Here is a 25627-nt window from a genome sequence, read left to right as displayed (position 1 = left end):
GCAGGAGACAGTGTTCGGGAGGCGAACGCCACAACCCGCTCCACTTGATCTGGATGTAACTGTGTCAACACAGCGCCTAGCCCATAGTCTGATGCGTCTGGGGTGATAAAAGCAGGTAAGTCAGGGTCATAGACGGCAAGTGCGGGACTTTCCAGAAGGAGTTTTTTCAGGTTACTGAAGCTCTCATGTGCTGCCTCGTTCCACTGGAGTTCAACTTTCATGTCTGTTTTCAGCAACTGTCGCAGTGGTTCCACCAGTGTAGCATAATCTGGAATAAATTTACTGAACCAGGATGACAAACCCAGGAACGAGCGCAATGCAGCCATATCCTTTGGAGCAGGAGCCTCAGCAATAGCAGTAAGGTGATGTTGGCTTGGACGTAGGCCTTCCTTTGAGATTACATGGCCCAGGAATGTGATGTGTGACTGGCAGAAGGAACTTTTCCCAGCATTAATCTGCAGGCCGACATCTCTGAGACGTTGGAGAACAGCTTGCAGGCGTGTATCATGCACCTCCTTTGATGTTCCATAGACGATGATGTCATCCAAGTAGTTGCGAACACCAGGCAGATCTTTCAGGACCGTTTGCATCATTTTCTGGAACGCCGAAGGTGCTGATGCTAGGCCAAATGGGACACGTGTGAACGGGAACAGTCCCTCATGAGTGATGAAAGCAGTCAGCTTGCGGCTCTCCGGATGCAAAGGTAATTGGTGGTATGCTGAGCTGAGGTCAATCTGGCTGTAGTGAGTGGCACCTGCCAAGTCAGAAAACAGATCCTCCATATGAGGAAGAGGATGGCAGTCAGCAATAATGCTCTTATTGGGTTCACGAAGGTCAACACACAGTCTCAACTCCTTTTTTCGCTTTCTGGCCACGACCAAAGGACTCACCCACTCAGCTGCATCGATCCTTTCAATTATTCCAGCTTTGAGTAAGCGAGAGAGTTCTGCTGACACCTCTGTACGTACACTTAATGGCAGGCGTCTCAGCTTTTGGCGTACAGGCCGCACATTGTTGTTTACCTGTACTTTATGGATGAACCCTTTAACACATCCAAGTTGAGCTGGTGGAATAGGATCAACATTGTACACAGCAGACTTCCGGTTAGACGAATCCGGCTCATCTGCAGTTTCATCCTGAATACGGTCCACTTTGCCTCCGACGATGCAGACATTCAGTGCTCTAATGAGGTCGAGGCCTAATAGCGGGGAACCAGCTTTGACAATGTAGAAGGAAGCAGGAACTTTTTCATTCTGTGCATGCAGTGCAACTGATGCAGGCAGACAACCCATCACAGCCAACTCATCTTTAGCATAAGTAACTAGTTTGACTTTAGGTCGCACCAGTGAACAGTCTGCAAAATACTGTCTGTAGATAGTTTCTGGCAGAATAGACACAGAAGCTCCAGTGTCTACTATCAGCTCTACTGTCTTAGAGCCACCTTGTACAGTTTCAATGTCGACAGTGCAGGTAAGCTTATCTTGAATAGCTGCCATCATTTTAGCATCTTGCACGCACAGTACTGCCAATTCTGGAACCACTACTTCTCTCACTTCACTGACTGACGACTTACATACCTTGGCAAAATGTCCCTTTTTCCCGCAGTTATTGCATTTTGAAGAAGCAGCCGGGCAGTTTTTATCATTAGCTAAGTGCTTGTGAGAACCACACCTGAAGCACTTCCGCTGCTGCTGCTTTGAACCTCCCCGTTTGCGTTGGTCTGGAGTGCAGCCTTTAGAGGGGCGAGGTCCTCTCCTCTGGTGAGAGTGGGAATTTGCCGCGTCGACTGTCTGAACAGGCGCGGTCGGACACGAGCCGGGTGTGGAGAGTAGAGTAGCGTTTTTGACTGCTGCTTCTACCTGGCTCGCAATAGTTAGAGCCTTATCCAGTGTGAGTTCATCCTCCAGTAACAGTTTGTCTTTCACAGCGCTGAGATGAGCATTGGAGATCAACTGATCTCTTATCATTTCACTTTCCATTTGTCCAAAGTTACAAGATGAAGCTAATGCTCTCAGAGCCACCACATACTGAGAAACAGTCTCATCCGCTCGTTGCATACGCTGTCTGAATGTATGACGGCACGCCACGACATTCACTTTCGGCACAAAGTGCTTCTCCAGTGTGCTCATGGCGTCAGCATATGTATCACCTTGCTCCGGTAACGTGTAGAATAACCGCTGTCCCTCCGGGCCCAAGCAGTGTAGCAAAACAGCGCGTTTCCTAGCATCCGGCCATGCGTCTCCCGTGGCATTGATTACTAGCATGTAATTGTCGAATATTTTCCGCCATGTAGTAAATGGAATCGGCGGCTCACCCACATGTGGAAGAAAAGATGGTGGACTCGGAACTGATGCACTCATCCTCGTCGCCAATTTGTGGTGTTTCGACAGAAGAACGGAGACGGCTTGGTTTGTAATGGAACGTATATATTCAGCAGTAGTTCGCCATTTTACATCTCACCATACACTTCACTTCTTCTCTCCTTCCATCATCCTTAGTCACAGAGCCCCCTACTGGTAACTGAGTATATGTTCATATTCAGTCCCCCTTGTAAGCAACCCTTCACCATCTTAGCAGTGTATGTAAACACAACAGTCGGGCTGTGTGGTCGGCGCTGTTCGTCTGTCTTTCTGTTTCCTTTCTGTCTTTGCCTCTCTCTGCGGGCGTGTGCGAGCCTGTGCATGGGATTGTATCTTCCAACACTCCCGGAGAGCGCATAGCATATTATGTGGCAATTTTACAAGTAATAAACAAATCATAAGTGCAATTATCAAATGAGAGTGCAGTTGCTCGGTTGCTGTAATGAGTCCACTGCCTTGTGTTGCTGTTTTATAATTACTTTTTTATGTCAAAAAGCCTTTCAAGAGCACGCTGGCACAAGCAGAAACGGCCGAGCGTTTCTCATTTGCGAGACAAACACTATAGGCAGCACTACTGCACATTTAAATTGAGACCCGAAGGTTTGCTTTCTTTGGAAGAATTTTTAGTTTCCTTTTTTCTTCTTTTCAGTTTCCAGTGAGACACTCCTGCAATAAAGCATGGCTTCAGCAACTGCACAAAACCTCTTTACATATTTCTGATAGAGTACATTTGACTGTGGTCTCCAAATATAGCTCTAAAATGAACAAAAACAAAGTCTGCATGTCTCCAAATTGCTAAGATTGGCTGACATTTTGTGAAAGCCTGTCATGGACTTTATCCTTACAGAGTGTTAAAAGAGCAGCTAGTAATGCTTATGTCTGACTTTATAAAATATATAGTAAATGATATGATAATCTGCTATGCCCTTGAATGAGAGGTGAAACTCACTAAATTTAATCATAGAAAAACTTTTGAGTAAATTGAATCAATTAACTCCCCTTTATCTCGTTTTCAAAACATGGGCAATTTAATAAAATGCAAACTCCAGCTGATAAAGGCAGAATTTAATAATAATAAGAAGAAATACAGGCTTGATTTGATTAAAGGTTTTAGTATTCATCACAGCTGTTTATACAGCCATTCATTTGAGAATTTATGTTTTTACAGGCAAAACTATAAGTGGCACTACCTGTATTATATTTATTTGAATATGTATTTATTGAATTCACTTACTTACTAACCCTGATATACTGTACTTCCATATATGCTTTCATGTGTTTTAATAAATCATTGCACCTAGTTCCCTAGGTTAGGTTATATGTGTGTATGAATTCAGTCACTGCATCATCACATTCAGTGATTTTATGTTACTTTGTATAATTGTGTACTGCAGGATGTGACTGTGTAGTGTTTTATACACTCTCCTCCTCCTGTGCGATGGCTATTTTTGACCTTAGTGTGAAAATTACAGTGGAAAAACGCATAGCCATTAGACAGCTACCTTCGTTTTAAAATTTGCACTTTATACTGTAGCACTCTTGCTATAATTTCGCAGTCTCAAATGACCTTAACGTCATCCTTTGCTCTCTTAACTGATCCCTGTTTAACCGCACTACAAGATACTCAAGTTGTAACAAATGTTTTGCAGCGTTATACATATTTTTTCCACAGACGAATCTGTGCTTGGACATTTTAGACCCCATCCTATTCATTGCACAACAGACACTTTTTCAAAAAGCTTTTTGTATTATGAGGAAGGCCTTATCTTAAAGGCTGCTGGCATTGTTATTGAGCAAAGAGGGATTTTGGTGCGGGTGAAATATGCAAAAATATAATCCCTCAAATTTCAAATGACACTTTGAATGGGAGGGGCAGAGAGAGAGCATACAGGAGCATTTTCATATGCAAACTTTCTCTAGGAGTGCAAAAGTGAAAGTTACATTTGCTGAGACAAGCATTGCAGCACTTACAGAGCGTATACTGGAGTTTGCTTGAATCTTTTAAGAAGGTGGTTTACTTTGTTACTCTAGGTGTGCCAATGTGTGCATGCTCTTTCAGCTGGATTGCTTTTAGCCCCGCCACCCCCATTATGCACAGGGGAAGGGCTTTGTTTGGAATATTAAGAAGTTTCTTGTGTCTCAATTTTTTAGCAGTTGACTACTCAAGGACAGCAAGGGCTCAGCAGGAAACTTAAGGCACAAAGATCAGAGTTGGCAGACACTAGAGAAGGATGGACAGAGAAGCTTTTTGGACCAACAAGCAAGCAGAAACGAGGCCAAGCTGCCAGAGGGCAGGACAGAGAAAACCAGCTTTGCAAACCACCCAGACAGACACATAGATAGGCTCATTGATCAATTTTCCCACAAGGCACTAGGAAATTATGTGGGATAAAAAGAGGGATGAGAGCTAAACGAGGTAGGTGGGGAGCTCACTGGCAGTTTGCCTCACTCACACATCACGGAGAGGGATACCAAGAGAGGGGTCGACAGGGAGAAAAGCAAGGGCATAATACAGCAGTTATGCAGTCAAAACAAAAAGTGTGACTGTCTGATGGCAAGGACACTGGGCAGATTCACTTCTATTGGTTTGAACACTAGTTGACCCAGGCGTCATTCATCCGTACTGATGGATTCTTCCTCCAGCAGCTGAAGCCCTCTATGCACTGTATCACAGACAGTAGATGAGGTTGTGACACACGCTACAGCTCCGGATTTTCTGAAGGCAAATTAGATGGGATAGTGTTTGTCACAGACATGCTGAGAGGAAGACGTGCGTATGATTACGAGTTTTTGTAAAGAAGTCCCGGCTTACTGAACTACACTTTAAATGTAAAGATGCACTGAATGTGTGTAGCCGTATATGACTTAACATGGTTTGTTCTCACAGAGACGAGCTATGTCCTCAATAGAATATCCACACACACATGCATGCATGCACATATGCAGGCAAAATGAGGGAATATCGGACAAAGAGTGACTCCCACGGTTTGGATGAGCACAAACACACAATTTACAGCAACAGTTTACAACAACAGTCTTCTCAAAGTGCGTTGCATTGTAACATAGAGACGCTTTAGTTTATCTGGTGCACTTCTTTAATGGAGTCCTACATTTTCTATTGATTATGTAAAGTCCTGCAAGCCCTTACACACACACAATGTGGGAGAGATGTGCTACTTTTAGAAAAGAAATAAGAACCACACAGAAATAGAATTTGGTTGCTGAATTATTTACACAAATAGGAAGCCAAATTGTCATCACACAGGCCACTTTTTTCCTGCAGTCGTTACACATTACACTGCACAGGAAAATGAAATAAAAGCATTAAGCTTAGAATTCATATTTCATGTGCAGTTCTAAGACATCGCAGCACATATGTGAGACTAAATCTCAGGGATTTTAACAAAAACTGATTCTGTGTCTGCTGAAGTACAGCTAAAAATCACAGTGTTTGTGTTATCAAAGTAATGTGCAAAGATTTTAAGCGTATAGTTTGCTAGAATAGCAGGAAATAGCTGAAGCAATTTATTGAACTGTGTAAGCATACGTAAGGCAAAAACAGACTTTGTACAATTCTAACACAGTTGCAGTTAGTACCTGGTATGACCAGCTTTTTTCTGCAACACAACCTGGACTCTCTCTCAGCTTTCTAGTCATTTCTTTAAGTAGTCTCCTTAGGAATAGTTCTCCGGGCTTCTTGAGCTCTTCTTTGGATGTCTTTTGTTCTGGTCTCCGTCAAAATGATGCCACAGTCCTTTAATAATGTTGCGGTCTGGGCTCTGGTGAGGCCAATAGATGATAAATGAAAATGAAGCCATTGCCAGTCCTTTGATTTTCAGATGGTGAATCAAAACCTGACTTTCAGTTCACCTGCTGCTGTAGATAGTTTTTATGTCCAGTTGAGATGTGATATAAGTTTGGGGTTAATAACGTTTTGGAATCATCATGTTGATCTAAAAATGCTGTGATACCTTTTAGTCTGTTATTTTTGTCATTTTTTTATGATTCAACTACAGAAATATGAACAAATTATGTGTTTTGGAACAGTTCAGTAACAAATTGGCTAAAAAAAAGGTTTTTTGCTATGTTTTCACAGGTAAGTGTTGCGTAGCTTAACAAGCAAGAGAAACATTCTCCTGAAAATGACGAGGTACAAGGACTGGACTGAAAATGAGTAAAACAGGAGCCAGGGTCCAAAACAATAATAAATAAATAAATATTAAAGTTAAAAAAAACTTTCAGAAAGCCCTGTGAAGTATTGCTCAAGACCACTTTGAAAAATCACAAGAAAATGGCCCTTGGAAGCACGATGTAAAGAAGTGAGAGGAGGCTGAATTTATGCTTAAAGATGTGTAGAATTTATGTGATATTTTCAAAGAAAAGTAAATGCATTGGGTTCTAAAACACTGTTCTGACTGTTCGCCCTCCCAGTCTTCATGGGTTTTACCTTCAGTTAGTAAAAGCTCTTTTTAAGCTCAGTTAGTTTACAGCACAGGTGTCGAACTCCAGGCCTCGAGGGCCAGTGTCCTGCAGGTTTTGGATGTGTCCTTGATCCAACGCAGCTGATTTAAATGGCTAAAATACCTCCTCAACATGTCTCAAAGTTCTCCAGAAGCCTGGTAATGAACAAATCATTTGATTCAGGTGTGTTGACCCAGGGTGATATCTAAAACCTGCATGTCAAGAACATGTGTAAATATTTTTGAAACTTATTTTCTGGACACATGCTTTCTTCTCAGTGCTCATGAAGATTACAAAGAATGAAGTATTTTATGGAAATTATCTTTCAGTCCTCTGAGCAAGTGCATAACCACATACAGACACAAATATTTTGAAATTGTAAAACAGATTTGTGCAGGGAATAAGTCCTTGAAGAATTCTAAGTAGCAGACATACAACCTGTTGACAGGTTAAATATTTTGCAAATTATAATTACTCTCATCTTCAAGACTGCACCTGTAAAATGTTCAGATGCTGCAGTCAGCAGGGAGTCCAAAAGTAAGTAAGAAATGTACAGATTTTTTGCATTAGAGCTCACCATTTTTATGAATCAAATGTTTATTTATGTTTTTCTTTCTTAAGACGGTTTCTACTTTAAGTAGTGGAAATGTGGCGCAAGTGTCATTTTGTTGCTGGATTCCATTACGAAAACAGACAGAGAGACGGAAAAAAAAATCAGGGAGACAAACGTGAGGATCCTGAAGTGTTTTGTCAAAAACGAAGACCGAGAGCTCGATAAAGGCGGAAAGCCCTGAATAGAAGAAAAAAATAGGATGAAAGAGGAGGGCAAATGTCTGACGAAATGCGTATTGACACAGAGGGACAGGCATAAAAATAGGTAGAGACGTGGAAAAGAGGAGAAGGGAGAAGATGAGAAGAGAATAAAGACATAGAGGAGGCCCTGTCCGCATCCTAAGAAGATTAAACGTACAGCGAGGGGAGAAGAAGATGCTAAAGGGAGAAAAAGACAGAGACAGAACATCCTCAGTCACACGCAGACCGTCTCTGCGTGGGTTACATTTTGAGTTAATACTGCACATGTAACAGCTTTAAAAGAACAATCAAATTAAATGCTGAAGTTCAATAACAGCATGCCTCCCTTCTTTTCTCCTCAAAGCATCCTTGATGTCAGCCTCTGTTAGCGCCCGCCCTACATGATTAAGGAGTGACATGATGATGCAACAGCTAGCGCTCTGGAATCAGCTGGGCGTGAGTCAGCCGCCTGCTGCTTCGCTCCCTGGGGAGAGAAAGGTTCAGGGTCACTATGACAAAGAAAGTGAAATCAAACCAATGCTGAGTCACTGCACATGTCAGTGCAAATGATGCTGATACTGCTGGCGTTCATGGGTTGGAGGTGAGGTGTCCACGGGGTGTGAGGGAGTTGTTTTGCATGTAATGAAGGAGTATGTTGTAGATGTCTAGACTGTGCACCGAGAAGCGATTGTTTGGGACGGCTCAGCACATACGGTAGGTTGAGACACGGTGCGTTGGCATAGCTTCTGTCCATCTTCCCCTGTCTTGGTTTTGTTTACAGTCCAAACATGCTTTCGTCTTCCTCACTTCTTTTCTCTCTGCAAGTTCATACCATGCCTCTGTTCTTGGCTCTCACTTTGCTAACACAGAACCTCGGGGCACATTCTTTAGTGGTGCTATGGGAGCGATACACAAACACGTAAACACACACTCTCTTGTGTGCACGCACATTTTTACACGCAGAGGCCTGATTGATTTTTCATTGCCTGCCGAGGTGTAATATGTCCCAGAGTGTTTGCATTTGTTTGACGTTTCTTTTTTTTTGCTTTTTCGCTAGTAGGGCGCAATTGTCCATCATTTGGTAGGAATGAAAATAAAAAGTAGAGAACAAAAATAGAAGACAGAGAAGAAGTGACAGCTGGGAAAATGGAAATGATATTGAGAATGAAGAGTTACAGAATGCAAAGGGAGAAAAAACAATTGTAACCCAAAGGGGACAAGATACTTATTTCAAAGAAGAAATTGGTGCATAGATGGGGAAACAATGTAGAGAAGGCAGACTGACTTTTTAAAAATGCTTCTGTGAACACATTGTTCTGATATTATTTCTCCATATTTCATTGTTACCCAAGAGAGAAGTGCCTAAGCAATAGCCAAAACAGTGGAGCGGCGCAAGTAGGATGGAGAGAGGGATTCAGATTAATGGATAGTGGATGTAGAATAACAAACAAATAAAGAAGTGTTTCACAGTTAAGAGTTTCTTTAAAGTACATTCCCAATTTCTCAAGCACTATAAATTCTTATGCATCGCGTTATTTTTCCATTTGTAGGTTTGGTGTGTGATGCATTTGATTAAAAATGAGGTTCGCTTCAGTACGTGGTAGGTTGCATGACAGGTTTCACACAGAAAAACATGTTACAGAAGTTATTATTAATGCTTTTCTGTGAACAACTTATCATAGCTTTTGAACACAAATTGTCCCCATTGTGTCCAGAGGCCCACACATTATTAGAAAAGATCATCCCCTCTGTTTTCTCCACAGATCATCCAATAGGGATAACAGATCTTATCAGATCATCTAAGTAGTGTAGTGTCACACCTTTGTGACGGGAAATTCAGAGTCAGCATTTGATATTCTTTAACACAGTGCGAACTCTCTTAGAGAAGCTTTCATGTCATTTCTTAGTACTTTCAAAGCTCTTCTTTGGATGTTGGCTCCTTTTTTTTGTTCTCTATCAAGATGATCCCATACTACTTCAGTAATACTGAGGTCAGTCCATGACTAATAGTGATCCATTGTGCGTTCTTACATCCAGGTATGATTTTACTGCATTTGTAGTGTGTTTGGCCATTGTCATATTGACAAATGAATCCATTGCTTTCCAGATGATATTTAATAGTGGTTTAAATGAGAGATGGACCAATCCGATATTACATATCGGTCCATACTGACCTAAATTACTGGATCGGATATCGGAGAAAAATAAAAAAGGAATCCGATCCATTAAATATCACAAAAGCACCTCACAACACTTGCGACATGGCGTAACCCAGCTCATAACCTTAGCACATCGGCGGAATATGCGTCACGTGATAGAGCGGCTGTGGCGTGCCAGACCTGTTGGCGGTCTGGTTGAGCATTTGGAGCCTCGCTACATGCTTCCAAACCGGCATTTCGTCTCAGAGAAAGCTATCCCAGAGAAGTAAAGCAAGTGTGTAAGTTCATCTCTGAATGTTTGTAAAGCATTGCCACGTTAGGCTTAGCCATATGGAGCGACTGCCTCTCATTCTCTCCCTCTCCTGTTGCTACTTCAATCATGAAATGGATCAATGATCAGCTGATCGGCTTTTCTGTCGTGACTCCCATCTCTCTTGTTTGTTTATCGCCCATTTTGCGCCAGAAAGAAGAAACCATCGGCTGAACAACAGCAGAATGTTTAAGCTTGATGCACTGTTGTTAGTATTTATTTAGTATTACTTTCTACAGGATCCTTTTCTATGTAGCTGACAGCTGGTAACTGTGCAGGGGCGGGTCTAGGAAAGTTTTTCCAGGGGGCCAGGTAGGGCATTAACAGGGAAAGGGGGGCACAAAGACATGCTTTTCTTTCTTATTCTCATGTCTAGCTTTTAATAAATAAATATCTGAATCTTACACAATTTTTCATCTGATGTAAAATGTATAGAAATCCATTATTGTATATAGGAACTATTAAGTCTAATATATACCTAGTAAGCTGTAGCACTTTTTCCTTTGGGAAGGTACCATGTGTGCAGTCTGCAATTCTTTTGAAGAAAGATGTTGAATCTAGTTAATTATTGTGGAAAAATTATTGATTTTTGTGCATTTTCTTTTACACGTGTATTAAATTAAAGTCGATTATGTCAATTAAGCATTATGAGGTGGAGGGTGGTTCCTTTTTTTTTTTTTTTTTTTTTTTTTGCTGGTAACCCTATTAGTCAGGTTGCTCAATATTTCCGCTAAGTACTCTTTAAAATACCAGAATAGGAAGGACGGTGTAGGTTTAAGTTTATTAGATTGATCAGTATTGCTGAACTATGAAATATTTTGGGTGCAGTGTATTTTTTGCATACAGGTATGACAGAATAGCTTTAGTTTTGTTTAGTTGAGTATGAACTTATACTAAATGTAGCAAGATATTTAAAAAAAAACTTTTATTGATTATAAAATACGCTATATCGGATTTATATCGGTATCAGCAGATATCCAAATTTATGATATCGGTATCAGACATAAAAAAGTGGTATTGTGCCATCTCTATTTTAAATCGGATGGTACATTTCTGCATTTATAATTCCAGTAATTCTTTGACAAGCTCCCCAACAATGCTGTCTGAAATGCATTGCTCCCCTAGACAATGACAGCCTCTGTGTTTACAGATGGCTGTAGACACTCCCTGTTGTACCTCTCTCCTGACCTCTTCTATCTATACTGGTGACGACTTGAACCAAGAACCATTTTTTTTTTTTTTGTGTAATTTGGCATGTCTCAGCCTTTCCTCCCTGTTTCCCTTTGCATCTCTTATGACACTTTAGCCAACAGTAGCTGGACATATTGAAGAGACAGATGCATGTCCGGTCACGGCAGATGGCCGCCCCTCCCTGAGCCTGGTTCTGTCTGAGGTTTCTTCCTGTTAAAAGGGAGGTTTTCCTTCCCACTGTCGCCAAAGTGCTTGCTCATAGGGGGTCATATGACTGTTGGGTTTTTCTCTGTATGCATTATTGCATTACAATATAAAGTGCCTTGAGGCGACTGTTGTTGTGATTTTGCGCTATGCAAATAAAGTTGAATTGAATTGAATTGAATGCATGTCTTGGATGCTGTTTAAAGTCTTTGACTTTTCATGTCCTATTGATAGCCTGGCATTTCTTCTTTTGAACTCTACTTGTCCAGTTTCCTCAAAATTTTTAGGGAAACACCAATCACAAGCCCAAGATAAGCAAATATTTGTCTCATTAGCTCTCTGGGAATCACCTTTTTAATGCAAAAAAGAAAAGAAAAGAAAGATACCATTTAATGCCCGCCAAACTGTTATTTTTTATGTTTGTTGTGACTTTAGCTAAAGAAATGGAAACAAGTTCTGTTTATGACAAGCTACTACTAACAAAGTGCCTAAAGATACAATTTGAAATTGATTCTTTGTTCATTTATCTATTATCTGTAGACACACTGGTGCTGTCATGGTCCTGGGTCGTTGACCCAGCGTTTTGTGTTTTGTGACTATTTCCCTCTGTTCTAGTTATTCTGTGTCCTCCCCCCTTGTGTCCGGTTCGGGTTCTAGATTTCCTGTTTTACTTTGTAGGTCTGTGTCTCGTTATGCCCATTAAGTTCCAGCTGTGTCCCCTCCTGTGTGCCATTTCCTCATTACCTGGTGTGTGTATTTATAGTTGGTGTCTGCCTGTGCTCCTCGTCGGGTCGTCTGCACTCATCCGTGTATTTCTGCGTATCTCTGCATTCATCTGCGTTCCATGGTGTCCTGTCTCTGCGTCCCTCTGCCCCGCACCCCCTTTGTACGGTCTCAGGTTTGCTATTTAGTTTCTCCCAGTTTAGGTTTCCGTTTGTAAAGTACTCATACCTCGTTGCCTGTTTTTGTCACCACCACCTTTGTAAATAAAACATCACTCGTATCATCAGTTTGCTGCATCTTGGGTCCTCCTTTTCCTCCACACCACACGGCTCCCTCCGCCAGCCGTGACAGTACGACCCGACCAAACATGGACCCAGCAGCATCCGCACCGTCCCAGGAGTTTCGGGAGGAAGTGATCGACAGCGTCTCCAGGTTGGTCAACCTGTGGCTGGAGCATGAGGAGGAAGAGCTTCACCACGCTGTAGAAGCTAGGCTACAGCAGCTGATGTCTGCTCACTGCTGGCTACTCGACTCTCTTCACCCGCTCGCACAGGACTTCATCCTTAACGAACTTCACCTCCACCCTCCAGCCGCTACCGCTTCCCAACCCAGCCCGGCGGTGAAGATTTTGCCCGGCCCGCCGGAGGTTTTGCCCGGCCCGCCGGAGGTTTTGCCCGGGAGGAAGCGACGATCGCGCCGTCGGCGCGTCGCCCCACAGCCGGAGGTTGGGACTTCGGAACTGCCGGCTGTGGTGAGTGGAAAAAACACTCCGTCTGTTTCGCCAGCTCGCATGACTGTTTATTCCGGGGCTGTGTTTGTTGAGCCAGCTGCCCAGCCGGTAGCTCGGTTAGCTGCCCTGCAGCCGCTACCTCAGTTAGCCACTCAATCTCCACCTCCATTACAGTCACAGCCAGACCTATTAGACACCTTGTTACAATCCGTGGCTCAGTCAATAGCTCAGTTGGCAAGAGACTCATCAGCGTTATTACCAGCTCAGCCACCATCTTCACCAGCTCCGCCTGTACTACAAGTCCAGTCCATCCAACCGGAAAAGCACTGTTTTTCACCTGTTCATGTCAAGCAGAGAGACACACCACATAACGCAGTAGTCAGTCCGCAACAGCTGGCCAGCCCAGAGACTGTGACGCACTCCAGGGCCTCCCCAGAGGCTGGGTCCCAGCCCCCGGCCGACTCTGGACCCCTGGAGGTTAAGAAGCCAGCTGAGGACTGCATCCGGCTGTCGCTGCCTGAGCTGAGTCGATGCTCTGTGCAGCTGCAGTCTGCTTTGTGTTTGCCAGAGGCCCGTGCGCCTGCTGGTTCTGATCTGTTCCTGCCAGAGGCCCGTGCGCCTGCTGGTTCTGACCCGTACCTGCCAGAGGCCCGTGCGCCTACTGGCTCTGTTCTGTGCCTGCCAGAGGCCCGTGCGCCTGCTGGTTCTGAACTGTGCCTGCCAGAGGCCCGTGCGCCTACTGGTTCTGACCTGTGTGTTCCAGGGGCCCCGGTGCCCACTGGTCCAGAGACTGTTTTCGCTGGGGGGCCCGAGGAGCCCGTCCAGCCTCCTGCTTCGCCTGCTGGGGGGCCCGAGGAGCCCGTCCAGCCTCCTGTCTCGCCTGCTGGGGGGCCCGAGGAGCCCGTCCAGCCTCCTGTCTCGCCTGCTGGGGGGCCCGAGGAGCCCGTCCAGCCCCAAGACCCATCATCGCCACCAGCTGCAGCCTCTGTGTCTCCATCCTCGCCAGCTGCGGCCTCTGTGTCTTCACCCACGCCGTCGCCTGGTCCAGCCACTACTTCACCCACGCCTGGCCCGGCTTCAGCTTCTGCTTCACCCACGCCTGGCCCGGCTTCAGCCTCTGCTTCTGCTTCATCCTCGCCTGGCCCGGCTTCTGCTTCACCCACGCCTGGTCCGGCCTCTGCTTCTGCTTCATCCTCGCCTGGTCCGGCTCCAGCCTTCGTGTCTTCAGCATCGCCTGGCCCGGCTCCAGCATCCTCGTCAGCATCGCCTGGTCCGGCTTCTGCTTCAGCATCCTCATCAGCTGCCTCGTCTGGTCCAGCCTCTGCTTCAGTCTCGTCTGGTGCTGCGACGGCCACGCCACCTTCGGGTCCCAAACTGCCGCCTCGACATCGGCGGTCATCTGCCAGGCCACTGGTGGAGCGTCATCGTCAACATGGACGACCTCCTAGACGCCGCCGCTGCCTTCCGCGCGGTCAGCCTCCAGACTTGTGTCATCGCCGCCGTTGCCGTCCGCACGGTCGGCCTCCAGACTTCTGTTATCGCCGCCGTTGCCGTCCGCACGGTCGGCCTCCAGACTTCTGTCATCGCCGCCGTTGCTGTCCGCACGGTTGGCCGCCTGAACGGTTTCCCTGTTGCCGCCGCTGCCGTGTGCACGGGCGGCCCCCTGAACTGCCTCCACTCCGCCACCGCTGCCTTCCGCTCGGTCGGCTTATGGATCTGCGTCGCCGACGTGGCCGGCCTCAGAAGATAAACTGTCCTGGACTTCTGAGCTGTGAGCCTCTGGGCCGGCCTCCTGAACTGTGTTTTGTCCTAGTACTCCAGCATGTGTGTTTTTGTTTTGGACAATTCCCTCGGTCCGCTGGAGCTTGTTTTGTTCGGTGTTGGTCCCTCCGTCCTGGGCCCCCGCCGCCCGCCCTGGGTTGGTCGTCTGTTTTTGTTTTGGGCTGTCTGGTGCCAGCCCTTGGAGGGGGGGTACTGTCATGGTCCTGGGTCGTTGACCCAGCGTTTTGTGTTTTGTGACTATTTCCCTCTGTTCTAGTTATTCTGTGTCCTCCCCCCTTGTGTCCGGTTCGGGTTCTAGATTTCCTGTTTTACTTTGTAGGTCTGTGTCTCGTTATGCCCATTAAGTTCCAGCTGTGTCCCTTCCTGTGTGCCATTTCCTCATTACCTGGTGTGTGTATTTATAGTTGGTGTCTGCCTGTGCTCCTCGTCGGGTCGTCTGCACTCATCCGTGTATTTCTGCGTATCTCTGCATTCATCTGCGTTCCATGGTGTCCTGTCTCTGCGTCCCTCTGCCCCGCACCCCCTTTGTACGGTCTCAGGTTTGCTATTTAGTTTCTCCCAGTTTAGGTTTCCGTTTGTAAAGTACTCATACCTCGTTGCCTGTTTTTGTCACCACCACCTTTGTAAATAAAACATCACTCGTATCATCAGTTTGCTGCATCTTGGGTCCTCCTTTTCCTCCACACCACACGGCTCCCTCCGCCAGCCGTGACAGGTGCATCCCTTTTTTGTGCTCGAAGAATTCATAAGTTAGTGTTAATTTGCTAAACAAACAAAGAAAAACTAAATACACTATATATATATATATCATTGAAAATAAGTGAAAAAGCAGCCAATGTCCAAAGGAAGAGTTTGAAAGAACTTCAGAAAGCCTGGGGAACTATTGTTGAAGTTGCACAAAAGCTTAATTAACTCATTGGGGCCAAAATATAAAGAAATGAGGTATGACACAAGACTTTGAATAATACTCTACATCAGGTGTTGAGCTGGAGCATCTATGCTCACTAAGTCATAAAACTTCTGATGCAAAATAAAAGAAAAAAACAAACAGGTACAATCATTTATTATTTTTGCCTTTAGTCACACAAAAAACACTGCATTCCTTCTGGCACTTTTAAAGGTGTGAGCCCTGATAGTCAATGCTCCTTCTTAGCATTATCACCAAAACATAACCCTTCTTCACACATACAAGCTGCTGCAAAACCTGTTTGTAGTTAGCTGCTCGCCTCAATCCAATTAAAGCTGTTATTACCTTTGATTCCCATTCATTCCTTTCTCTGGTTATGTAAGCAGTCTTCTGTACTGCTGAGTTTGTGTTTTTTCATTTGCACCCCCCTCCCCACCAACCGACCCCAATGGAAATTGCTGCACTGAGCTAGTAGTTATGTTGTTTACATAAAAGCTACATTTTTCTTGTTGCCAGTCTAAATCATCAAAATACCAAGCATGAAATCTTAGTAACATCTTTTCCACTCATTCACTCGCTCAACTGGGTCACTCCCTCAGCTCTGGTGTGTCTCATTAAACTCTCATATATGTTCAGTCCAGTTTCCAGTCACTTGTCACGGTATTTTGCATGCCTCACCGGCTCTCACTGGCTGTTGTCGGTCTAGGAAGCAGCTTCATCGACTCATGTACATGATAAAACAAGTGGAGTAACGAAAATGATGGATATGTAAGGAAGCTAACGTGCGTTCCTGAAGGGGACGTCTTCACTGTGAACAAAACATTTACGAGTATGCAGCAGCAGCCGCAGTCAGCCGTTTCCATTGTTTCCATCCTAGAGCAGCTTCAGGTTATGCTAATTGAAACGTCTTTGCTTTGAACAAAGCACATCAAATGCTTTCTTTTTTATGTTTACTACAAGAGTGAATTTACTCCTGATTTCTGAGTGTCTAAAGAACCACTGCATAATTTTTGTTTTGGATGTCCTAATAACAACCCTTTGTATGAGCAAGTTTGTACAATATAACTCAGGAGTAGGCAACTCCAGGCCTCGAGTGCCGGTGTCCTGGAGGTTTTAGATGTGTCCATGATCCATCACAGCTGATTTAAAGGGCTAAATGACTCCTCAGCATTTCTTGAAGTTCTCCAGAGGCCTGGTAATGAACTAATCATTTGATTCAGGTGTGTTAACCCAGGGTGCGATCTAAAACCTGCAGGACACCGGCACTCGAGGCCTGGAGTTGCCTACCCCTGATATAACTAAACTTAGCAAACACTGACTAACAAAATATAGCTTCTGATGGATTTAATGCAACGGGCACTGAAACAGCCTGTTTTGGAAAACTACAGCTTATCCAGGCATTATAAAAGTAAATTATGTGTCAAAAATGAAATACACATTCTTGGGGCAAATCAGGCCTATTTTAACTTGTTAAAGTTGCTTACACTAACTTGCTTTTACTTGCATGCCATCAAAGAGATTGAGATCCCCAAGGCCTCATCCATGTAGGGCTGTCTGAGTCCTAGGGACTTTATATCTAGCCCTGTGTGAGTTAGAATAATCCTTTAATTGTCCCACAAGGGGAAATTTGGTTGTAACAGCAGCCAGAAAGACACATATACAAACAAACAGTACACAGGACAGAAACATACACAATTTTTCTTACATATTTACATATGGACAATGGTTACTATAAACAGAGTACTGTAAAAGTATATTGGTTAAAGTATAATCACTGTACTGAGAAGTGCAATGATGTCACAAACAGGAGGACTTTCTGTGCGTGGGAAAAAATAAGAAGTAAACGTGGCACCTCTGGACTCACGTCAAGAGTGATCGCAGCAGGAGTGGAGAGAGGAAGTATAAAGTTGATAAAAAGTGATGTTCCGTGTAATTAAAAAATAAAAGTGTGGGTTCTCTGGACCTCACCATGAGAAGCTGGCTTATCTAAAAGAAAAGTTTCGCAGATTTTAAAATGAGGAGTACAGGAGGATTAACCATGACCAAGCAACTGCGATCTTAAAATTAGATTTACAATTCTCTCTTTTCTCTGCTCATTTTGCTGTGTTGGATTGAAGCCCTGAGGAAGTTGGTGGACTATACTGAGTCACTGCTTCCATATTTGGACTCTGTCAAGTCCGGCTGGGAGAGAATTGCATTATTGGCAAGGGTGTACTTCCTCTTCTCTGTTCCACTCCTCTCAAGAGTGGTAGAAACCCTCATATTATGTGACTGAGCTTCTAAATTGCTTAAATAAAAGCTCCTATCTGCATTTAAAGTCTAAACTTGTGGACACTCCCTTCTTGAGTCTTTGTTTAGCAGTAAAGGCAAAACTTGTGTATGAGTATTACAGATTTTAATGGTTTTTACAGGTTGTTCTAGTCCATAAAACAGATTCCTGGGGCCTGTTTTCCTGGCTTTGAAAGTACATTTTAACGAGAGCAGCGATCATAAGGAGCAGAGGCGTGGCTGCTGATTGGACTATTAGAGTTGTTAGTTAGTTGCATCAGCAGAGGATACTGAGGTTGGCATCCAGACGCACGCAGAGCTAAGCCTGTCTCAGTCTAAGTAAGTTTCTGCATAGCCTATTATTCATAAGACCAGAAATTCTGACCCTTTAAAAAGAGATCTGGTCCAGACTTCCTGTACATGGGTAACTGGGCTCTAACAATACCACACACAGACACACTGTTAAATCTTAGTACCAAAGAAAGTAAGTTCAGTCAGCATCAAGGTTTATAAGAACAAAAGATTTTAAGCTCATTTTGTGAAGGGAACAAATACAGAAGAGAAGACAGAAAATAAAGACTTAAGAGGATAGAGCAACACAACTAAAGGAACATAAGCTGACGGCTTAAGATATTAGAAGAAGGGAAAGGCTGGGAAAGACTTTTAAAATTGCATTACAGTGATTAAAACACACATACATTACATACCCCCCACCAACATATGCATAGTGTGTGAGCTCATTTTTATTCATCACATGCATGAAGTAATTATATTAATGTGTGAAGATGGTTTGTCCTCTTACTGTATGTACACGCTGTCTGGCAAAGCAGGTGAAACCAGCAGTGCGAAGCACCCCGCAGGGCGAAAAACTGGCTTTTTAAAATGAGAAGAAACAGGAAACAATATAGAGGGAGACTGAGGTTAAATAGCCTGCTGCCAGGTGGCACTGGAAACACATTACTATCTTTACTTGCAAAACAGTAATTTACCGTCGTAATTATATTGGCACTGTTTTGAAGTTGTTTTTTTAGATACTGTTGGGTGAGTCATCATTTTCAATATATATATAAAAAAGGTGTCATGTGCCTTGGCAGACTCAGGCAATAATAAACATATTCACTCTGTCATACATCTTAAGACTCATACAGTCAAACTGCAACAGTAGCTCAGCTGGAAAAATGTATTTTTATCTTCATTTTCATTGATAAATTACCCCAGCGGAACGATGCCTTCACTTCTGATGTGTTGCATATATGCAGTGAATGAGTCAGCTGCTGTTAGTGAGTCAGTAACCTGTGAAAAAAAATGTTTATGTGATTATTTATTTCCTAGTTTTTATGCATACCTTGCTGAATAATGGTAAACATGCATACTGTATTACGTTATGTGTTCACAGAAAAGTGAAAATAGTGCAGGACTGTGTTACAGTGTAATTTCAAGATGACAGGCTGAGACTGACAATACCTTTCCAATAATCATACTGAATAATGCAAATGATTCAGCAATAAGGAACAACTGCAATGAAGTTACTATTTCTTTGTGGTGTTTAAGGGTTCTTTAAACACAATACTTTTGAGAAACTGATGCGTGTCGTATATTTGTTTCTTCTTTTCCTTTTTTTAAAATGTCCTAATATCGGAAGCCCTGTTTGAAACATCCATTAAAGCCTAAATGTGTATAGGTGTGTATTTCTCCTCAGCTGCAATGCTCCTTAACCCCAGTCTTGTTAATACGTGGTTCGAGAGGATTAGCATCATGGTGATCCTGCTCAACTGTGTGACACTGGGCATGTACCAGCCCTGTGAGAACATCGATTGCACCTCGGACCGCTGCCAGATACTACAGGTAAGCTGGCCTGCTGTGTTTATGTGTGCACATGTGTGTGCACTGAGGATGAGATGGAACTAAATTTTCAATTATTTGCCACAAATTCAAAGCAGCTCATGTATCGCTTCCTATTGCTATTCATCAAGCTGTGATTCATGCACACTACAGTTTTTTTTTTTTGTTGGTTTTTTTCCCTTCTGTAATGTTTATATTTTCTCCTACTCTCTGAGCAGGGAAATGGGATTCAGTTTGTTTAAAAATAGTGCTGTGGAGCCACATGTGAATTTGTCAGTTCAAGAATTGAAGAATACATATGGGAAGAAAAGTGCCAGCTGTTTGAATTGTACATGCTCAAGTAGGGAAATTAGCTTAGTTTGGAAAAATATGGTGTTGATCAGAATTATTAAGCAGAAAATACACAAAAACAGCAAAAGAATTGATCCACAATAATATTACTACACTCTAATCGAGCAGTTTGGAGCCAATTTTAGAGAGGCAAGGCTGAGATGGGTTGGATGTGCAGAGGTGGGATAGCTGATATATCAGAAAAAGGATGTTGGATATGGAGCTGACAGGCAGGAGGAAAAGGGAAAGACCAAAGAAAAGATTAATGGACAGTGTGACAGAGGAGTGAGATGGAGGTAGATGATCCAAACATGGAAAGGGTAAGAAGTGATTGGCTGTTTGTGCTGACGTAAAAGAAAAAAAAAGAGAGAGAGAGAGCGAGAGAGAAAAAGAACAACATTAATATTTGTTTGATTTCTGATTTCTTTTGTTCTTGGAAAATAAAATTCAGTCTCTGTTAGAAAGAATGCTAAAGTGTTTTCTTTCCTTTGTGCCATCCTTCTTTTTGCATCCACACCAATATTATCTAAAGAGCCATCATGTGGTTCTGTGGCCAGGCTGTTAAACTGATTACTGTGTCACAGCATGGCCTCTCCCTCGAATAGGGAGGATTAGTTTTTATCTGGAAAGTTGCCACTTTGACACCAAAGGTGAGAAGTGAGGATCCTTCTGACAACTTTGTCATTGGGAGTATGGTTTAAGTGAGAAACATTGTTCTATATTGACTTATTTATAAGCTGACTACAGAAGGTCACGAGTAGGCCCCATAACTGATAAAAATACAGTGCAGTGCTTGTTATTAGGCAAAATCAGATTTTTTGCTCACTCTGGGAGCTGTGCTAGATCATCATTAACAAATAAGTTACTCGCAGGTTGACGTCAGATCGCAGATTCAGTACTGTGTGCTTTTCAAATAGGTTCCCATTGTTTTTGTAAGCCATGTTGCGCTGTGTGATGTGTTACTGATGAGTGATGGGTGATTTGCCAGCTGGCTGAAGACTCACTGTGTTCCTCTGGGATTGTAACTGCTTTGCACTGAAGTAAATTTGGCAGGCTCAATTTCAGGTGCGACAAGGACAACCTGATTCTGCCTCGTGTGCTTTCGCTTGTCGATTTTTTAATGGCCATTGACACTGAAAATCTTTCTACAGTAACCTGCACATGAGCTTTCTGTCACTTGTTTGTGTGTCCTTGTGTTTTGGCTCGTTGTTTCGCCATATCTCACTTGCCTACAGCACATTAGGGTGGATTATAACATCAAATAAAGCCCTCCAGACCAAACTGTAATAGGTTTATTTATCTCATCGGATTTTCCCTTCATTGTGCAGAGATTTAAAATAAATATTTATTTAGTATTGTTTTGAGGCTGTGCAACACATCTTTCTGCTTCGCTCTCCTCTTTTCCTGTTCTCATCCTCCACCCAGATGTCATCTTTACCCCTCCCTATGTTCCCATTCCCCCTTCCTACAAACTCCTTCTCTCTCTCTGCATCTTTTGTCTCTCTAACAAGCATATTTTCTCCCCAGGTAGTGTGAGGGGTCCTATTCTGGTGGTTGCTAATGGTAACAGGAGGGATTTTGCTGACAGGGCTTAGATAGTTAAGAGTGGCCCTCACATACTTCTCTGAGTCTCTGAGAATACAGCGAGCCTGCCTCACTTCCTGGAGGAAAAATAAAAGAGGGACACAAACAGTAAAAAATCGATTTGGACATCTGTAGGGGTTAAATTGTGATATATAATAAGAAAATGTCCTTGACCTCAGAGGTTGAAGGGCTTGGTATAACGTGGTCTGGAGTCAATATCCAATAATAATTGTGAGGTATGAAAAGATATCAGATCTCAAACACCATGCCCCTGTAATTAGTCATTCTAAAATGAATTAGAATTAGAATGATGTGTGTCTCCAAGTTCGGTATGGTGGCATACTGAAGTGCAATACAACGAGATGATTTGTCTGGTTAAAGGTGAATACAACAATGTTTTATTTATGTTTTGTTTTAACTTCATCTTTCCAAAGTGAGCTAGGAGATGGTAGACAGTTGACCAAACAACTGTGCACCAAATGAGTAAAACTTAAAAATGAGATGTTTTGATTATATGTTTTCTCTCTCCCGTAGTATGTGTTCTGTCCTCTCTCCCTGTGTGCTTCTTTTTCTTGGTAGTGTGAGGACTGGGTGACCTTGTTTATGTGTCTGATAGGCAGTGTTGGTCAAGTTACTTGAAAAAAGTAATCAGTAACTAATTACTGATTACTTCCCAAAAAAGTAATCCCGTTACTTTACTGATTACTTATTTTCAAAAGTAATTAGTTACTTAGTTACTTTTTAAAACATGATTTATCCCCTAAATAGGTAATAAAGCAATAGATCCTTTAGCCCAATTCTACGTTTTCTGCATAGTCCCTCATATAAAATGTAATCAAATGAAAAAGTCTCTTTTTGGGGGGGGGGCGGGGGCCTGTCCCGTTTGGTTCTTTTGCCATCAGAATTATTGTCTGAAGGCAAAGACAGAAGCCCAACGGAATTACTTTACCAAGTGGACCATCCCTGCCTTGCCGTATTGGTCCATTTGATTGACCTTTGCTGTTATTATTTATGTATTTATTTTATTTTCAGTTGTTACAGACAGGACAGACATGACCGGGGGGAGGGAGGGAAACAAAGACAGCGGGGAAGAGGAATAGCGATGAAGGGAAAAGAAAAGGGGGGGGGGGGGGGGCAAAAAATTACATATTTTTATATATATCACCTGGATCACCTGTTGAGAGAAAACAAGCAAACAAAAACAGCAATATCATAAACACAACACCATCGTGATACTGTGTATATAGCAGTAAATATTAAATATTGAATATTATTTTATAATATTATAAAAAGTCTCTTTTTAAAACTTGTTTTATTAGTTTTAATCTTTTAACTTTATGCATCAAGCAAACATTAAATGATATGCAATATTCTCTGACTGGAAGAAATTTGTTTAACATTTAAACCTATTTTCTGCACATTCCAGCACATAAAATAAAATAGTTTTTTGTGTTTACACTCACTCTTTCAAATAGATGCACGTAAAACACAGCAGAAAATAAATAAAATCAAAGACTCAGCGGTCCTGTTGCTCTATTTTCACCTGTATAGCAGGAGTGGGGCAGGTGTGCCGCAGCGGTCAGTGGAAGGATACGGCAGTTTCTCTGTGAATTTCACATTCCAGCCAGCGTATTTGGTGCTTGCTCGGACGTTTAGGGGCTTTATCGCTGTAAAAAGACGTTTTCTTCCCACGCAGTGAGCAGCGGACGCTAATGTTTTTGTCACTTTTTACGGAATCAAACTCAAAATAAGGTCAGTACTTCCACGCTTTAAACGCCGCACGCTCATACTCTCTCCCGCACTCGTTATATTATCCATTTTTGATCTGCACACAGATGTTGCCACGAACATCGCACTCGCTTGCGTCATTGTCATGAGACACTCTCGCAAAAAAATATATTTAAATAAATCATGGTTTTAGTAACCCAGTAACAACGTGCTTACGGGAAAGTAACACTAATCTAATTACCGTTTTTGGAGTAGTAATCCCTTACTTTACTCGTTACGTGAAAAAAGTAATCGGATTACGCGTTACTGCCCATCTCTGCCGATAGGTGAGATTAGAGTCAAATAGCAAGCCCAGGATTCTGGTAGCTGATTTCATATTGACAGGCCAAGGACAAAGGAAGTATTTGATGCTTGGATGCAGCATGTCCAAAGCAATAACTGAAATCTCAGTTTCTGAGTTTGTTTGTTTTTTTCAATTGCACACATGTATTACACACATGTTTGAAAATGAGGATTTTACAGGGAGATAAAGTTGTGTATTATTAGCATAGCAGTGAAAAGAAATATTATTTATACATGAAATGTTGATAAGGCCCAAAGGTACCATATTTAATTAAAGTAGGAAAGGTCCCAGTATAGACCTATAAGTAGGTCATTAACAAGACTATAGAACTTGCCTGCATGCTGAGGTTTCAATTCAGCCATTTGATACATGTTACAGCACCTCATTGGTGAATGAACATGGTGCGATAAAAGTACTTTTAGAAGTTTTTCTAAACACTTACATTTACTTACATTTATTTAAATGTACTTGAGTAGAGTTAGGGGTTGCCACCTCAGCATGCAATCAAGTTCTGTAGAGTTTTGCCATTATTCAGGTGTGTTGCAGCAGGGATACATTTAAAAGTTTCAGGACATCGGTCATGGAGGATTGGAATTTGACACCCCTGGTCTACAGCATCAAATGTTGCACCTAAATCAAGTAGCACAAGAACAGAATATCCATCAGCATCAGCAGTCATAAGACATAAGTTTGTCACCTTAATAAGCACAATGTCAGGACTTCAAAATGTTCTGATGTAATCCTTCAAGAAGTTTTAGCCAGACAGTCTTCTCTAAAAGTTTTCGTATAAAAGGTAACTCTGACACTGAGCTGTACTTGTCATCAGAAAGAGTGAGGCCAGATTTGTTTGATGAGTGGTTGCACACAGGCCTATTTAAATATATTGGGATACAGCCAGAGGACAGAGAACTGTTAATTACTGAAAGCAACCAAGGGGCAGTGATATCCAAAACTTCACACAGACATTTTGGAGGTATCATTTCTGCTTGATGAGTGTTTCAGTTGTGACACAGTACTTAAAAGCTCATCCAAAGAGACTGGCATAGAAGAAGATAAAATTATGACTAAGTTACTGGACATCAATAAAAGAATCAGAAGCTACTGTTTTGGATTTGATGCCAATTTTCTTCCTGTAAAAAACTCAGAAACTGGAGAAATTTGTCATTTCCTATCATAATCCAATTTAAATTTACAGGATTTAAAAAGGCAGTCTCTCAGGCTTATGCTTATTAGTACTGAAGTAGAGAAATAAGTGCACTTTGCAGTCTTAACCCATTCATTGAAATCAACCATTAAATCATTCAATTCTTTCATTTCATTTCTTGATAATGTACCTGAAGATTTGTCTTCTTCCATCGCCTTTCTGCCCTCCAACATTTTTTTTTTTTTTTGAGGGAGACCTGCCCAAGAAGGCATGCCATTGAAAAATTATAAATTATAAAACCAGATATAACATATTCTGAATAGTAATTGCACTCTTTGGTTACAGGAGCCTTCATAAAAGCTTTGAACTCTCCTGGAGAGACTAAAGCATTCAGCTTTAATGTGCACTGAAGGTTATTCCATGACCAACGTGCAAAATACCAACCTCTGAAACAAAATCCAGGGATCCCCACAAAGGCGCCATCTAAACAAGTGCAAATCATACAAGCTGTTTGAAGGTGTTGGCTGTTTACACAGATAACAAGAACATTTACCCACTATTGGTTTGTACATAAAAATATACCAGTGCATTTGCCTCCTAAGGCTTGATAAAGCCAAGAATCCAGATTATAAAGTGCAAAGTAAAGTGAAGTGTACTGGACAACTAATTTGATATGAAATGTGAAGCACTGTGATAGAGTAAAGATAAAAAAGTGTAAATGTTATTTAGAAAGCACTAAGAAAATGTGCTAGCGTGAGTGGGTGAATGC

General features: G+C 42.5%; 1 protein-coding gene across 6 annotated transcripts in view; it reads left to right on the top strand.

Annotated features, from left to right (window-relative positions):
- The window catches only part of LOC309705098 (voltage-dependent T-type calcium channel subunit alpha-1I-like), a 218399-nt gene that overhangs the window by 97868 nt on the left and 94904 nt on the right, over positions 1-25627 (top strand). For all 6 annotated transcript variants that reach the window (XM_082530674.1, XM_082530673.1, XM_082530675.1 and 3 more), the window contains exon 3: positions 19621-19732. In XM_082530674.1, coding sequence (XP_082386800.1) covers positions 19621-19732 — 112 coding nt within the window. The remainder of the gene's footprint in view (positions 1-19620; positions 19733-25627) is intronic.

The sequence above is a fragment of the Aulonocara stuartgranti genome, assembly GCF_965226115.1.
Source record: "Aulonocara stuartgranti genome assembly, chromosome: 4".
In the NCBI taxonomy this organism is placed as follows: Eukaryota; Metazoa; Chordata; class Actinopteri; order Cichliformes; family Cichlidae; genus Aulonocara; species Aulonocara stuartgranti.
This window is presented reverse-complemented; position numbering and strand designations above follow the sequence as displayed.